This window comes from Mandrillus leucophaeus, unplaced genomic scaffold (assembly GCF_000951045.1).
Source record: "Mandrillus leucophaeus isolate KB7577 unplaced genomic scaffold, Mleu.le_1.0 Scaffold314, whole genome shotgun sequence".
NCBI classification, from domain to species: domain Eukaryota; kingdom Metazoa; phylum Chordata; class Mammalia; order Primates; family Cercopithecidae; genus Mandrillus; species Mandrillus leucophaeus.
The window spans coordinates 1,705,344-1,720,347 of NW_012103299.1; the positions used below are offsets into that span (position 1 = coordinate 1,705,344).

At 51.2% G+C, this 15,004-nt stretch overlaps 1 protein-coding gene across 1 annotated transcript in view; it reads left to right on the forward strand.

Moving 5' to 3' along the window:
- Positions 1 to 13,542, forward strand: part of SH3PXD2B (SH3 and PX domains 2B) — a 98,607-nt gene extending 85,065 nt beyond the window's left edge. The window contains exon 14 of the mRNA XM_011987723.1: positions 7,115 to 13,542. Coding sequence (XP_011843113.1) covers positions 7,115 to 8,656 — 1,542 coding nt within the window. The 3' untranslated portion in view covers positions 8,657 to 13,542. The remainder of the gene's footprint in view (positions 1 to 7,114) is intronic.
- The last annotated feature ends 1,462 nt before the right edge of the window (positions 13,543 to 15,004 follow it).

The window sequence follows — 15,004 nt, forward strand, 5'->3', positions numbered from 1 at the left end:
GACATTTCATATAGATAAAATCCCACAGTATGTGGTCTTGTGTGACTGGCTGTATGCCTTTCTTTACCACCTCCCACCTGCGTTCTCACTTCTCCTCTCTCTTTTTCTTCCCACACCCTCTGCTTGTCTACTTTGTTCCCCAGATTCTCTTCCTGCATTTCTCTTTCCTTTGCTCATGGGGTTAGAGCTTCAACATATTTCTTTCTCATATTTCCAAGAAAACCTGTAAGGGAGGGGATGGCCGCTAGGGCCAGGGTTTGGAAAGCTTTGGCAAAGATGGTTCTTGAGACACTTTCAAAAGCAGGTGAGCCAGTCACAGGCATCACCAAGTTCACTCTGTCACGTGTGAGAGTTGGTCAGACCACACCCCCCCCCAACCTCACCTTGGGAGGCCAAGGTTTAATTTACTCATCTCTGCAACAAATAAAATACTCCTAGATCACCTACTATGGTTGTGTGTGGTGGCTGCTTTTCTAAGCCCTGAAGAGTTGTCATCACCCTCCCCTTTCCTTTAAAGAACACAGCTCTGGTTCCTGGCACAGAGCACTGTCTGATGGCCCAGGGCAGTGGGCACCACTGATCAGTTCACTCCAGCGTACCTCTCTAGGGCCCCTCCCTTCCTTCCTGGCTGTATTCCAGGAAGGACTATAGCCTGCCTGTCTGCCCACCTTCATTCTTTCCTTCCCTCCTTCCTTGGCTTCTTCCTTCCCTCCTTCTTTCCTTCCCTCCCTTCTTCCTTCCTCCTCCCTCCTTCCTTTGTTCTTTCCTTCCCTTCTTCCTTCCCTCCTTCCCTCCCTCCTTCGTTCCCTTCCTCTCTCCCTCCTCCCTCCTTCCCTCCCTCCTTCTTTCCCTTCCTCTCTCCTTCCTCCCTCCTTCCTTACCTCCTTCCTTCCTTCTCTTCTCTTTCCTCCCCTCCTTCCTTTCTTCCATCTTTCCTTCCTTCTCTTCTCTTTCCTTCCTTCCTTCCTTTCTTCCATCCTCCTTCCTTCCTTCTCTTCTCTTCCCTCCCCCCTTCCTTTCTTCCATCCTCCTTCCTTCCTTCTCTTCTCTTTCCTCTTTCTTCCATCCTCCTTCCTTCCTTGTCCCTTACTCCAGCTTGCCAGCAGCCCCACCAGGCACAACATCTGGCCCAGGCCTTGCTGTGTACTACAGTCAAGAGACTAGTTCTGCATCCTCTGGCCTCTGCTTCCAGAGACGTTGACGTATCTTGATGTTTCACTAGAAGGACATCCTTTTATGTTTTCACTTTGCTATTATCTGAGTCAAGGGCTAAAGGGATAAGATTTGGGAAAATTCTGAATTATGTTTTAATCCATTATACAAAAAACCTGCCCCTTCATACTCATTCTTTCTATACACATGTATTGAGTGCCTAGTGTATCACAATGTAAGGGTCATCTGAGACATCATCTCCTTTTTGTTTTTTTTTTTTTTTTGAGACAGCCTTGCTCCTCTGTTGCCCAGACTGAAGTGCAATGGCTCAATCTCAGCTCACTGCAACCTCCACTTCCCAGGTTCAAGTGATTCTCCCGCCTCAGCCTCTCAAGTAGCTGGGATTACAGGCGCCCACCATGACGCGTGGCTAATTTTTGTATTTTTAGTAGAAACAAGGTTTTGCCATGTTGGCCAGGCTAGTCTTGAACTCCTGATCTCAGGTGATCTGCCCACCTCAGCCTCCCAAAGTTCTGGGATTACAGGTGTGAGCCACTGCACCTGGCTAGATGTTTTTTTCTTATGATAGATCCGTATGCTCTGTTTTTCTCTTCTCCAATTTTGCTTCCTGGCTCATTGCAACATTATCTTAGCCTTCAAAATTCATTAATGGAACCACAGCATTCTAGCAGTAGGGCTACTAGAAACACCTTAGTTACTTGTCTAGGCTATTTATCTTCAGGATGTGTGATGAGGAGGAGGAGGAGGAGGATGAGGATGATGATGAGGATGAGGATGATGATGAGGATGATGAGGATGAGGATGATGACAAGGATGAGGATGATGATGAGGATGAGGAGATGATGAGGATGAGGAGATGATGAGGATGAGGAAGATGATGAGGATGAGGATGATAGAAGGATGAGGATGATGGCGAGGCTGAGGATGATGAAGATGAGGATGATGATGAGGAGGATGAGGATGAGGAGGATGAGGAGGAGGAGGAGGATGATACAGGCACCTCTTCTGTGTCAGGTACCTTACCTCCTTGATAACTAATCTTCACAGAAGTCCCAAGAGGTCAGTACCAGCAGCATGCAGTTGGTTGGTTGGTTGGTTGGTGTTTTTTTGTTTTTTTGTTTTTTTCTATCAGCATATTTTATAGATGAGACTCAGAGGGGTTAGGTAAATTAATTGCCTCTAGTAACACAGCTAGTAAGCAATGGAGTTGGGATTTGAAACCAGGTCTGTCTGCTTTTAAAGCCCACACTCTTATCTTTCCCCTCATTCTTGTGATTTTTTTGTTGTTGTTTTGTTTTGTTTTGTTTTTTTGATGGAGTCTTGCCCTGTTTCCCAGTCTGGAGTGCAATGGCGCTATCTTCACTCACTGCAACCTCTGCCTCTTGGGTTCAGACGATTCTCTTGCCTCAGCCTCCCAAGTAGCTGGGATTACAGGAACCCGCCATCACGCCCAGTTAATTTTTTTTGTATTTTTAGTAGAGACAGGGTTTCACCATGTTGGCCAGGCTAGTCTTGAACTCCTGACCTCAGGTGATCTGCCCGCCTAAGCCTCCCAAAGTGCTGGGATTACAGGCGTGAGCCACCGCACCCAGCTTCTGATCTTGCATTTGCTTTTATTCATAGTAGCTCTTGGTTTCCCTCTGGTAAACGAAAACGCCCATTCATCATGGTTCAGAACATACATGTTCAGAGCTTCTACCACAATACTTTGCAAGGAGTGTAACCTTGACAAATCTTACTGATACATCTAATATTGATTACCCTAGTTTCAGTTCCTCACATCAGACTTCAGTATTAGTGTTGTTGAATTCATGGATGTGCTGACAATGACTTGTATGCCCAGCGTGGCCTGTAATTTTTTTTTTTTCTTTTTTTTTTTTCTTTTTTTTCTTTTTTTTTTTTTTGAGACGGAGTCTCGCCCTGTCGCCCGGGCTGGAGTGCAGTGGCCGGATCTCAGCTCACTGCAAGCTCCGCCTCCCGGGTTTACGCCATTCTCCTTTCTCAGCCTCCCGAGTAGCTGGGACTACAGGCAGAGCTACCAAGTGTTGATAAGATGCCGGTCATCCTCACATAAAGAGCTTACATTTATCAGTGGCCTTCCCTGGAGATTCCAGTGGGACTCATTAAGTGCTGCCTGTCAAGTGCATCCCGCTGGCTCAGTGACCTCCACTCTAATTTAATTACAGGAGCGTTTACCAAGTGCACAGCATTTATCAAGGGCTGTCGTATGCATTAGCTCTTGTGGCTTCAAAAATTCTACAAGTGGGTGTTAAATTGTTCTTATCATTTTCCTTCTGTGATGTGGAATCTGAAGCATGTGGCTTGCCCAGGCCACTCAGGCAGTAAGTGGTAGAGCCAAGACTAGAACCCAGGACTGCAGGCCCAGGAGCCCAGCATTTACGTCCTGGCGACTGAGTCTATGGCTGCCATCCCTCTCCCAGAAAGTGCACAAAGTGCCTTTCGTCTGAACCCGGGAGGCAGAGGTTGCAATGAGTGAAGATAGCGCCATTGCACTCCAGACTGGGGGACAGGGCAAGACTCCATCAAAAAAACAAAACAAAACAAAACAACAACAAAAAAATCACAAGAATGAGGGGAAAGAGAGTGCCTCTGCACAAAGTGCCTGCAGCCATCTTTGCTCCTTCTGCAGTTTCTCACCCCAGACACAGCCCCTCTCCAAGCAAGGTCTTTTTTGTTTTTGGTTTTGTTTGTTCGAGACAGTCTTGCTCTGTCGCCCGGGCTGGAGTGCAACGGCACGATCTCAGCTCACTGAAACCTCTGCCTCCCAGGTTCAAGCGTTTCTCCTGCCTCAGCCTCCCAAGTAGCTGGGATAACAGGCGCATCCCACCATACCCAGCTAATTTTTTGTATTTTTAGTAGACTCAGGGTTTTACAATGTTGGCCAGGCTGGTCTCGAACTCCTGACATCAGATGATCCACCTGCCTCAGCCTCCCAAAGTGCTGGGATTACAGGTGTGAGCCACCACCCCTGGCCAGGGGTCTCTTTTGTGAGAGGCAAGATTAGGTGACTCTGAAGCCTACCCCTCTGCCTTTGACTCTCCTCCGATCGATGGGGTTTGGTTTTTTGTTTGTTTGTTTGTTTTGAGACAGAGTCTCGCTCTGTTGCCCAGGTTGGAGTGCAGTGGCGCGATCTCAGCTCACTGCAAGCTCTGCCTCCCGGGTTCATGCCATTCTTCTGCCTCAGCCTTCTGAGTAGCTGGGATTACAGGTGCCGGCCACCAAGCCCGGCTAATTTTTTGTATTTTTAGTAGATATAGGGTTTCATCATGTTAGCCAGGATGGTCTCGATCTCCTGACCTCGTGATCCACCCGCCTCGGCCTCCCAAAGTGCTGGGATTCCAGGTGTGAGCCACCGCGCCCGGCCACGGGTCTCTTTTCTGAGAGGCAAGATTAGGTGACTCTGAAGCCCACCCCCCTACCTTTGACTCTCCTTCGATCGACGGGCTTTCTACAGGACCCACTGTGTGTTCCTCAGCTCTCCTGAGGCTCGGTTCTGCATGTGTAAAATGAAGTGGCAGTTCCCAACTCACAGGGTGTCATGAGCGTTCATCAGATCTTCCGAGTCCAGAGAGAGCCTACCAGGGAACTGCAGTGTACATCTGCGATGGCTGCCATCACAAAATACCACATGGGGTGGTTTAAACAACTGCAGTTTATTGTCTCACAGTTGGGGAAGCCAGAAGATCGAGATCAAGCTGTCAGCAGGTTTGGTTCCTCCTGTGTCCTGTCTCCCTGGCTTCCATATGGCACCTTCCCGCTGTTTCTCATGTGGGCGTCCCTCAGTCCCTGTGCGTTTTCTAATCTCCTCTTCTTATTTGGACATCAGTCATATTGAACTAGGACCCATGTATCAGGCCATTCCTGATTGCTATAAAGAAATACCTGAGGCCGGGCGCGGTGGCTCAAGCCTGTAATCCCAGCCCTTTGGGAGGCTGAGACGGGCGGATCACGAGGTCAGGAGATCGAGACCATCCTGGCTAACACGGTGAAACCCCGTCTCTACTGCAAAATACAAAAAATTAGCCGGGCGCGGTGGCGGGCGCCTGTAGTCCCAGCTACTCAGGAGGCTGAGGCAGGACAATGGCGTGAACCCGGGAGGCGGAGCTTGCAGTGAGCTGAGATCCGGCCACTGCACTCCAGCCTGGGCGACAGAGCGAGACTCCGTCTCAAAAAAAAAAAAAAAAAGAAATACCTGAGACTGGGTGATATATAAAGGAAAGAGGTTTGCTGGACTCACAGTTGGGCATGCTGTACAGAAAGCATGGTGCCGGCATCTGCTTGGCTTCTGGGGAGGCTCAGGGAGATTTTACTCATGGCAGAAGGCAAAGCAGGAGCAGGCGCGTCACGTAGCGAGAGCAGGAGCAAGAGAGAGTGGCAGGGAAACACCACACACTTTAAACAACCGGATCTCGTGGGAACTCATTACCATGGGAAGGACACCAAGCCATTCATGAGGGATCCGCCCCCATGACCCAAACACCTCCCACCAGGCCCCACCTCCATCATTGGGGATCACATTTCAACATGAGACTTGGGTGGGGACATACATCCAAACTCAGGCCACCTTAGTGACCCATTTTAAACTTCACCACCTCTTTAAAGGCCGTATTTCCAAATACAGTCACATTTGGAGGTATGGGGGTTAGGGCTTCCACATATGAATTTGGGTAGGGAGACACAATTCAGCCCGTAATAGCAAGCACACCTTTCACCTGTGTGAATTCAGCCACGCGGTGCTGGACAAAAAACAGACAGAGAACAAGATCTTCAACAACATGGGTGATTCCAGCCACCATTCCATCCAACAGGCGTGTATCCCACAGGGAAGTAGGGACAAGATGAAAATCTACTGTACTCCACCAGCTCCAGGTCCCTTGTATATAAACACGAGCATCTCTTTGAGCTAAGTGTGATTCCTGTGTTCAAAGATAGGTATTTTTCAGGCCAGGCACTGTGGCTCACACCTGTAACCCCAGCACTTTGGGAGGCCGAGGCAGGCAGATCGCTTGAGGCCAGGAGTTCAAGACCAGCCTGACCAACATGGCAAAACCCCATCTCTACCAAAAATATAAAAATTAGCCAGGTGTGGTGGTGCACGCCTGTAATCCCAGCTACTTGGGAGACTAAGGCATGAGAATCGCTTGAACCTCGGAGGCGGAGGTTGCAAGGAGCCGAGATCATGCCACTGCACTTCAGCCTGGGTGACAGAGCAAGACTCTGTCTCAAAAAAAAAGGTAGGTATCTTTCATATGTTGTGGCCTCTATAAATACCAGCTAACTTCTTCATCCGATGCTCAGCCAAAGAAGCCAGGATCAAAGGTAGCTTTGACTTCTGCCTTGTCTTTAGAATTGTAGCAGACGCTGCCGGTGCCCCTGATCCACCTGAAGCCCCTGCACCTACACACACGTCCTTGCAAGCCAACAGCTTCCCAGAAGGGCAGAGGAGTTAATACCCTGGGTAGGGAGGGGCCGGGAGTCGATAGATAAATGCACGCATCCCCAGAGGCACCGTTCTGAGGCATTCTCTTTGTGGTCTCTCAGAGGGTCCCTGGCAGATCAGTCCCCATGGCCCAGAGCAGTAACTTGCTCATAATCGGCCTCTCCCCTTCCCTTCTTTCTCTCTCTACTTCCTTACGTGTATTTCCTAGGACCAGCTCTCAAATTAAGTACCTATACCCAAGTCCACATCTCATGGACTGCTTTAGGGGGAATCCAGTCTGACAAGAATCTACCCCCATCTGAGATATTCCCAGAACATGGTCACGTCTCCACTGGTGGTCCCCTGTAGACCTTGCCAGAGGAGCTGCTGAGCACACAGTGGCAGCTTCCAGAGCTCCAGTTACACGTGGGTTCTCCCAAACCACTTGGTCTGCTGGCGCTGGCATCGTACCCAAGTGCCTTTGTCTATCCTCCCTTGCAGGTGATCGAGAAAAACTTGAGTGGCTGGTGGTACATTCAGATCGAAGATAAGGAAGGGTGGGCCCCGGCAACCTTCATTGACAAATACAAGAAGACCAGCAATGCGTCAAGACCCAACTTTCTGGCTCCCCTGCCCCACGAGGTGACCCAGCTCCGGCTGGGGGAAGCAGCAGCGCCGGAGAACAACACTGGCAGCGAAGCCACGGGCCCCTCCCGGCCCCTGCCTGACGCACCGCATGGTGCCATGGACTCAGGGTTGCCATGGTCTAAAGACTGGAAGGGCGGTAAGGAGGTCCTGAGGAAGGCGTCTTCAGACATGTCTGCGTCAGCAGGCTATGAGGAGATCTCAGACCCCGACATGGAGGAGAAGCCCAGCCTCCCTCCGAGGAAAGAATCCATCATCAAGTCGGAGGGGGAGCTGCTGGAGCGGGAGCGGCAGAGGACAGAGCAGCTCCGGGGCCCCGCCCCCAAGCCTCCCGGCATGATTTTGCCCATGATGCCAGCCAAACACACCCCTCCAGCCCGGGACGGCAGGAGGCCAGAGCCCAAACCTGACAAAAGCAAACTGTTCCAGCTGAAAAATGACATGGGGCTGGAGTGTGGCCACAAGGTGTTGGCCAAGGAAGTGAAGAAGCCCAACCTCCGGCCCATCTCCAAATCCAAAACTGACCTGCCGGAGGAGAAGCCAGACGCCACTCCCCAGAATCCCTTCTTGAAGTCCAGACCTCAGGTTAGGCCAAAACCAACTCCTTCCCCCAAAACAGAGCCACCTCAGGGCGAAGACCAAGTCGACATCTGCAACCTCAGGAGTAAGCTCAGGCCTGCCAAGTCCCAAGACAAGTCCTTGTTGGATGGGGAGGGCCCCCAGGCAGTGGGGGGCCAAGACGTGGCCTTCAGCCGAAGCTTCCTCCCAGGAGAGGGGTCTGGCCGCGCCCAGGACAGGACGGGCAAACAGGATGGTCTCAGCCCAAAAGAGATTTCCTGCAGAGCCCCTCCGAGGCCAGCCAAGACCACAGATCCTGTGTCTAAGAGCGTGCCTGTTCCTCTCCAGGAGGCTCCCCAGCAGAGACCTGTGGTCCCACCCCGGAGACCACCTCCCCCCAAGAAAACCTCTTCGTCATCCAGGCCCCTCCCAGAGGTCAGAGGTCCACAGTGTGAAGGCCACGAAAGCAGGGCCGCTCCCACCCCGGGCCGTGCCCTCCTCGTCCCTCCAAAAGCCAAACCTTTTCTCTCCAACTCTTTGGGGGGCCAGGATGACACGCGAGGCAAAGGCAGCCTAGGGCCATGGGGGACCGGCAAGATTGGAGAAAACAGGGAGGAAGCAGCTGCAGCCGCTGTCCCCAGTGCCGACGGCCTGAAGGACTCTTTGTATGTGGCCGTGGCCGACTTTGAAGGAGACAAAGACACCAGCAGCTTCCAGGAAGGGACAGTGTTTGAAGTCCGGGAGAAGAACAGCAGTGGCTGGTGGTTCTGCCAGGTCCTGAGCGGAGCCCCTTCGTGGGAGGGGTGGATTCCCTCCAACTATCTCCGAAAGAAGCCATAGCCGACGCCCTTTCTGCCTAGAGGGCCCGCTGGTCCTTGCTGGCTCTACCCACATATTTAATACGCCTCTTAATTTATCATTCTCCATACAGCTTCCAAGGCAGACAGACTCTGGGTACTGTGACTTCTTGCCTCCCATGGGTGGAGAGTGAGTTTCGGACACCTCGGGCGCCCCTGGGTCTGATCCCTCCTATCACAGCATCGCTGGAGGCTCAGAACCCACGGCCTTTGCTTTCTGTCCATGTCAGCATCCCTGCCTTAAGAGAACTCCTCCTGGCCAATGGCATTGTGACCCGACAATGGGACCAGGACTCTCCAAGGCCTCCAGGACTGGATCCCATCGCCTGGAGAAACTCCAGCAAGGGTCTCTCATGGCTTGGACATGGCACAGTAAGGGGCAGCGCGCCCAGTCCATGACAACTTGCTCCAACTTCTTCGTGTTTCTAAAAGCCCAGAGACTATATTCACTCTTCTGAATTGCCTGGTACCAGAAGGAACTTCATCCTGAAGAAGTCCATTCCATTGCCAGTCCCAGGGAAAATGTCCCTTTCCCCAAGGCCTCAGGCCCAGGGGCCTCTGAGGTTCCACTGGATGCAGCTCCCCCAGGAGTGGGCCTGGAGGTCCGCTCAGCCGCCCTGCCTCTCACCTTCTTTCTTGGGACCATGATCAGCCCTGAAGGGTGGTTGCAGCCCCCCTCCGTATGCTGCACTTTCCTGCTGCAGGCTCCAGTCCCTCCAGGGCTTTTCAATGAGAATTCCCACCCCAACTTGGAGCATTTCATTTCTGCCTACCTAAGGCAAGAATCTCAAAGTTCGTTTGAGTAAGAGGCCCATTCACGAGTCGTGCCCTTGTCAGCATCCCTTTGCTGAGTGCTTCGTGGGTGCCAAACACTGTACTCGGCGCTTTGCATTCACAACCCTCCCTTGGGATACTATACCCACTTTATAGATGAGGAAACTCAGGCTCTGTGTGCCCAAGGACGTACCAGCCAGGAAGAAGAGGGAAGAGGATTTGAGTCCAGGCCTGCCTGACTTCAGTGCCTGTTCCCTCCCCTCTGTAAAAGGCAAACCATGCAGGGAAGAGATAGAAGCTGGCTAAGTGCCAGGAGCAGGTGGCCAAGTGACTTCATTGTGGTGGGGGTGAGGGGGCATTCGTGGCTGCTGCCACACCCACCATCCCTCCAGCCTATACCAAAGGCTTCCCTGGACTCAACAGCTGTGTCTCCGTGACAGGAGAATGCCAGGGTCCTGGTGGTTGGCACCAAGCCCTGTTCCCTGCTTCTAAGCTGTTGCCCCCTGGCAAACAGAGCTTATGGAGCAACAGGAGCTGAGGTAGCCTCGCGGGCCAGCCTCAAGGGGCTGGGCATAGCATGCAGCGGTCCCAGAGGGAGGCAGGGAACCAAGGGCCAGGCAGAGCTGCTTCCTGTGCCTCTCCGGCATTTGTAATGTTTTCTCCTTTTTCACGCACTGCCAAATCTGTTTTCTCCCTGGAAGAAACCCAGGGCGGATGTGGTCATCTGTCAAACTGAGGCCTGGAGAGGCATGGCTAAGTCACTGCAGAAGCAAAATCAGGACCCAGCATTTCTAGTTCCCAGCCCAGAGTAAGAGAGTAGAGCAGAACCCCTTCCCATTCTACCTGACCAAGGCAGCCCTGCCCTGCCCGGTCCTGCCCCAGAGATCTCCAGTTCACAGTGTTCATCAGCTGAGATACTTTTGGACCCACAAAGCCAGTTTTTTGGGAGTCTGCTCACTGTCTACCTGCAGTGCCAAAGCTTTGCTCCAACAGCCCTCTTCTGCCCCACCTCCCAGCTCCATCCCCTATCGTGTGGGCACTGGCTGCTTCTGCATGAGAAGGAGCTGCCTCTGATCACCTGTAGCATCTTTAGTCCCTTCCTCCAGTCGGCCTGCAATCCCGTTCCCCAGAGAGGCTTGGGCAGGGCCCTGGGACACTTCTTGCAGGGCCCACTTGCCACTCGGCCCTGTGCCCAGAACCTTGGGGGCAGATGGCAGCCAGGGGAAGAAGGGAGGTGGGAAAGGGCTGCCATCACTCGAGGGTCCTCTCCCTTGAGAGAGGCCCCATGGCAGTTTTCCTGAGTTCTTGATCTACTTTGGTTTAAACAACTTTCGTGAAGCTATGTGAGATTTGACTACATTTCAAAAGACAAAACTCACGGTTTTTTTTTTTTTTCTGATTTGCTCTCTGGCTTTCAGTGACATTTTCAGATATATTATGAGTGCCTACTCTGTGTTAGGCTCTGAGTAGACCGGGATGTGTGTGGCTCCATCCCTGACTGGAGGAGCTTTAGGTCCTGTCTGCTGACTTCATTGAAGGAGTTTCTCCCTTGCCTCATTCCTTTCTCCCAGGGGTCAGCTGGGTAGGAACAGACTTGCCCTGACTTCCTCTAGGCAGAAAATTTTCCTGCAAATGAAAGAATCTGCCTTTCTCTTTTGCTATGATGATAATTATTATTCTGACATGAACTATAGGTACTGAAGTCACATTCCTGTCTGTTCACTGTTCTCTCCTCGGGTCGTATCTATGGCCTGAGGATGTCTGTATCCAGCTCCTTTTCCTGCAATGGTAGACACTTCCCCAGGCAGTGGGTGGGTCGGGGTGGCTAGTCACTCTCCTAGCTGTCCTTGCCTGGGGACTTAGGTTTACCCCATCCAGGACTGTGGTCACTATTCTGTGAGCAATTGATGGCGCATATGCAGAACTCCCCTGGAGTCATGGCTCTAGAAAGTGTCCAGGCCCATCATGACAGCTGTGCCAAGCACCAGGCAGGTGACCCGTGCCTAAACACATGCCCTCCTTTAATCCTTACGGCAACCCTGTGAGGCGGATAGGACCAGCCCTGATCTATAGTGAGAAAATTAAGGTTCAGAGGGAGAAGTCACATACCCCAGCCTTGTCTAAATAGTGGCCAAGCTGGGACTCAGATCTCGAGTTTTGGTTTGTTTGGTTTTTTTGTTTGCTTGTTTGTTTCTTCGTCCCTCGTGCCCATGAATTTTTCTCTGAGAGCTTCCAGGGAATCAAGTGACCCTCCCTCTGAATTTGTGTCTCTTCCCTCCACCCCTTGGTCACACATTTCAGTAGGTCACAGGCCAAATGGCAGCCCAAAAGGCGGGCAGATATTTTTTTTTTCTTCCCCTCACCCCTGCTTATTACTGCAATTGTGATGACTACTTTACCTTACATCCCAGGGCAAATGGACAGCTTGTGGTACCTCCAAAAATTTGGAAAATCTGAGTCTTAGGACCACCTCTTGATAAAAGAGGCCTTTGCTCACAGTTTTTGCTCAGAATCTTTCTTTGCCATTGGTGGGTGTATGTCGTTCTGGCTGAGACTTGGGGAGAGCTGAACTCCAGCTTAAACCACTTTTAATGGCCCTTCCCTACTGGGGGATTGCTGGAGCCCGTGCCAAGTCACGGTAGTCATTTTAAACTTCTGCCATGAGGCCACGCCATAGAATCAATTTCCAAGGCAATGTTCTTGGCCCTAAAATGTTTGCGCCCACTGAGGATTTCATTACCAGGTAGAAAACGGGGGAACATATGCCATGTTAAAGAGCAAATGCTGAGTGTGCCAGGACTTGAGAAGGACCTTAGGCTGAGGAGTGGACAGTGTGGTATTCATTTCACCTCTCCCAAGTATCCAGCACAGAGTGGGGAAAAAGAAGAAACTGCTCCTGCCTTCCAATAGCTGGCAACTTGACATCAAGAACAAAAACATTCATAGCTGGGCCCCCGTCCTTTCATCGTGCCCAAGTCTTCCATGTTGGGTTAAGCTGCCCTCTTGGAGGCCGTACCCTTCTCTTTGGACTGTGACAGTGGACACCTAACAGCCTGAGCCATGTGTGGCTGTCTTATCTCCCAAGGCTTGTCCAGGCCCATTCTGCAAGGCTTTTGTGTAGACTGCAGACACCCATACCTCACCACAGACCAAAGATGACCTCATGTCAGACAGTGGGCTGATGAGAGGTACACAACATGCATCGAGGCCTGAGGGTGCAGGGCGCCCTCCCTTGGCCTGGAGGAATTGCTCCTAACTAGAATAAGTTTCCATGAGGGTCCCAGGCAGAGCTGCACAGCTAGAACCGGAGGCTCCACAATCCTTGCCTGCTCGTGGACCTCCTTCAGAGCACCTTTCTACAGACTGGACTGCCCAGTTCCATGGGGTGGCATCTGGTTTCTGGTGCTATCCTGCCAAGTTGTCGAGCTCCTCCTCATGTTTCAACATTCCATCTTCCCGTTTCTATCCTCGACTCCAAAGTAAGCCGCCTTAGCTCCAATCAGGGATGAGGGGCTCAACCTCTTTTGTCCTCAAAGAGGCAAAACACAGTGCCACAGCCAGTAGCCTTCACTTTCAGATGTCCTATTCATGTAAAAGAGAAGGTGCCCCCACCAGGCTTACATCAGCAATAAGCAATTCTAATGCAACGATGGTGTCCACATTTTACCCCAGTGTGTGCCCATGTATGCCTCTGTGCCCGTGTAATTATTGTTAACGCCCCTTTCATTTAGAGGGGTGATGATAAACTGTGGCCACCCTCACTACAACCCACATTTCCTGCTTTGGGGAGCTTCCAAGTAATAGGCCATTTCTTACCTCTCTCCAGGAACAGTGGGCACCACCCCACCACCTGGTGCCTGCTCATAGGATGACGCTGGAGATCCCCACACTTACTCTACCCTCTTGGCAAATTGGCATTCCGGTGGTGGTTTTTGTTTCCTTTAAACATTAAATAAACAAGTATATAGGATGTGAGGGGAGGGGTGAGAACAACTAGCTGTAGCATGTATAGGCTATATACTTTACCATTAGACTTTTTTCCTTTTTTTTTTTAAATAAAAAAAGTGCTTGACTGGTTTCAAGCTTCATCGTGAAGATGCAGTGTCTATGGATTTTATTTGGCAGGAGAAAGGGTACATAGCTTTGTGGCCTGGGATCTTTGGGATCAAAGAACAGAAACCTATGCCAGTTATGTTTGGGCACTGCCGAGAAATAGGGGTGACCCCTCTAGGCCATAGCACACTTTCATTCTCTTAACTACAGTGTCCACAAACCAAGGGAAAGCTTCCTTTATGTCCAAAGAATGGTGAGCCTCTGGCTGGCATTGTCTCCTGGTGGTCAAGAGTGTGCTATGGGGGTCCAGGCACAGTGGCTCACGCCTGTAATCCCAGCACTTTGGGAGGCCTAGGCGGGTAGATCACCTGAGGTCAGGAGTTCGAGACCAGCCTGGCCAATATGGTGAAACTGCATCTCTAGTAAATAATAACAATAATAATAACACAAAAATTAGCCAGGCATGGTGTCGGGTGCCTGTCACCCCAGCTACTTGGGAGGCTGAGGCAGGAGAATCGTTTGAACCCAGGAGGCGGAGGTTGCAGTGAGTCCAAATCATGCCACTGCACTCCAGCCTGGGCGACAGAGCAAGACTCTGTCTCAAAAAAAAGTGCAGTGGGGGTTGGGGGCGGGAAATGCAGCCACATTTGGGCCTCAGGGACTGCCCAAAGCCATCTGCTCCTGGCGGGTGGAAAATACTGCCTAATGTTTTACACTTTCCCAAAGGCAGGGCCCAAGCAAAATCGACCTGTGTGGAGCCCCCTTGTTCCCAGGTGACTAACAGGACACCACCACCCCACCTTCCTAAAGAGAGAAGAAAGCCAGCAGAGTCCCCAAACAAAAGAACTTGCAGGGAAGGGATTTACATGCAATATTCATCCTTCCTTAGAGGAAACAATATAATGACCTTCTTGCAGACCTTGCTTAGGAATAATGGTCATTAATATATTAATCTGTGTCCCTATTAGAAGGAAAAAAAAACAGAAAGGGTAGTGGCTCACACCTGTAATCCCAGCACTTTGGGAGGCCAAGGCGGGAGGATCTGTTGAACCCAGGAGTTTGAGACCAGCCTGGGCAGCACAGCAAGACCTTTCCTCTACTGAAAGTTCAAAAAAAAAAAAAAGTAGCCAGGTGTGGTGGTGCACACCTACAGTCCCAGCTACTTGGGAGGCTGAAGAGGGATGATTGCTTGAGCCCAGGAGTTCGTGGCTACAATGAGCTGTGATTGCACCACTATGGTCCAGCCTGGATGACAGAGTGAGACTGTGTCTCAAAAAAAAAAAAAGAAGAAGAAGAAAAGAAAGGAAAAAGTCACGTGGTGTTCTGGGCCCCCATGGGAGCAGGTTCACCCAAGTTCTTGCAAACCAAGAGTGCTTAATCATAACAGGACTGGCAATGGTATGGGCTTCCTGGCTGGGTTTTGAGGGGCATCTGCCTCATGGGATGGGATGACAATGGGACTATGATCGGGAACCAAACCTGGCTTTCTCTTTGCGGGCTACAT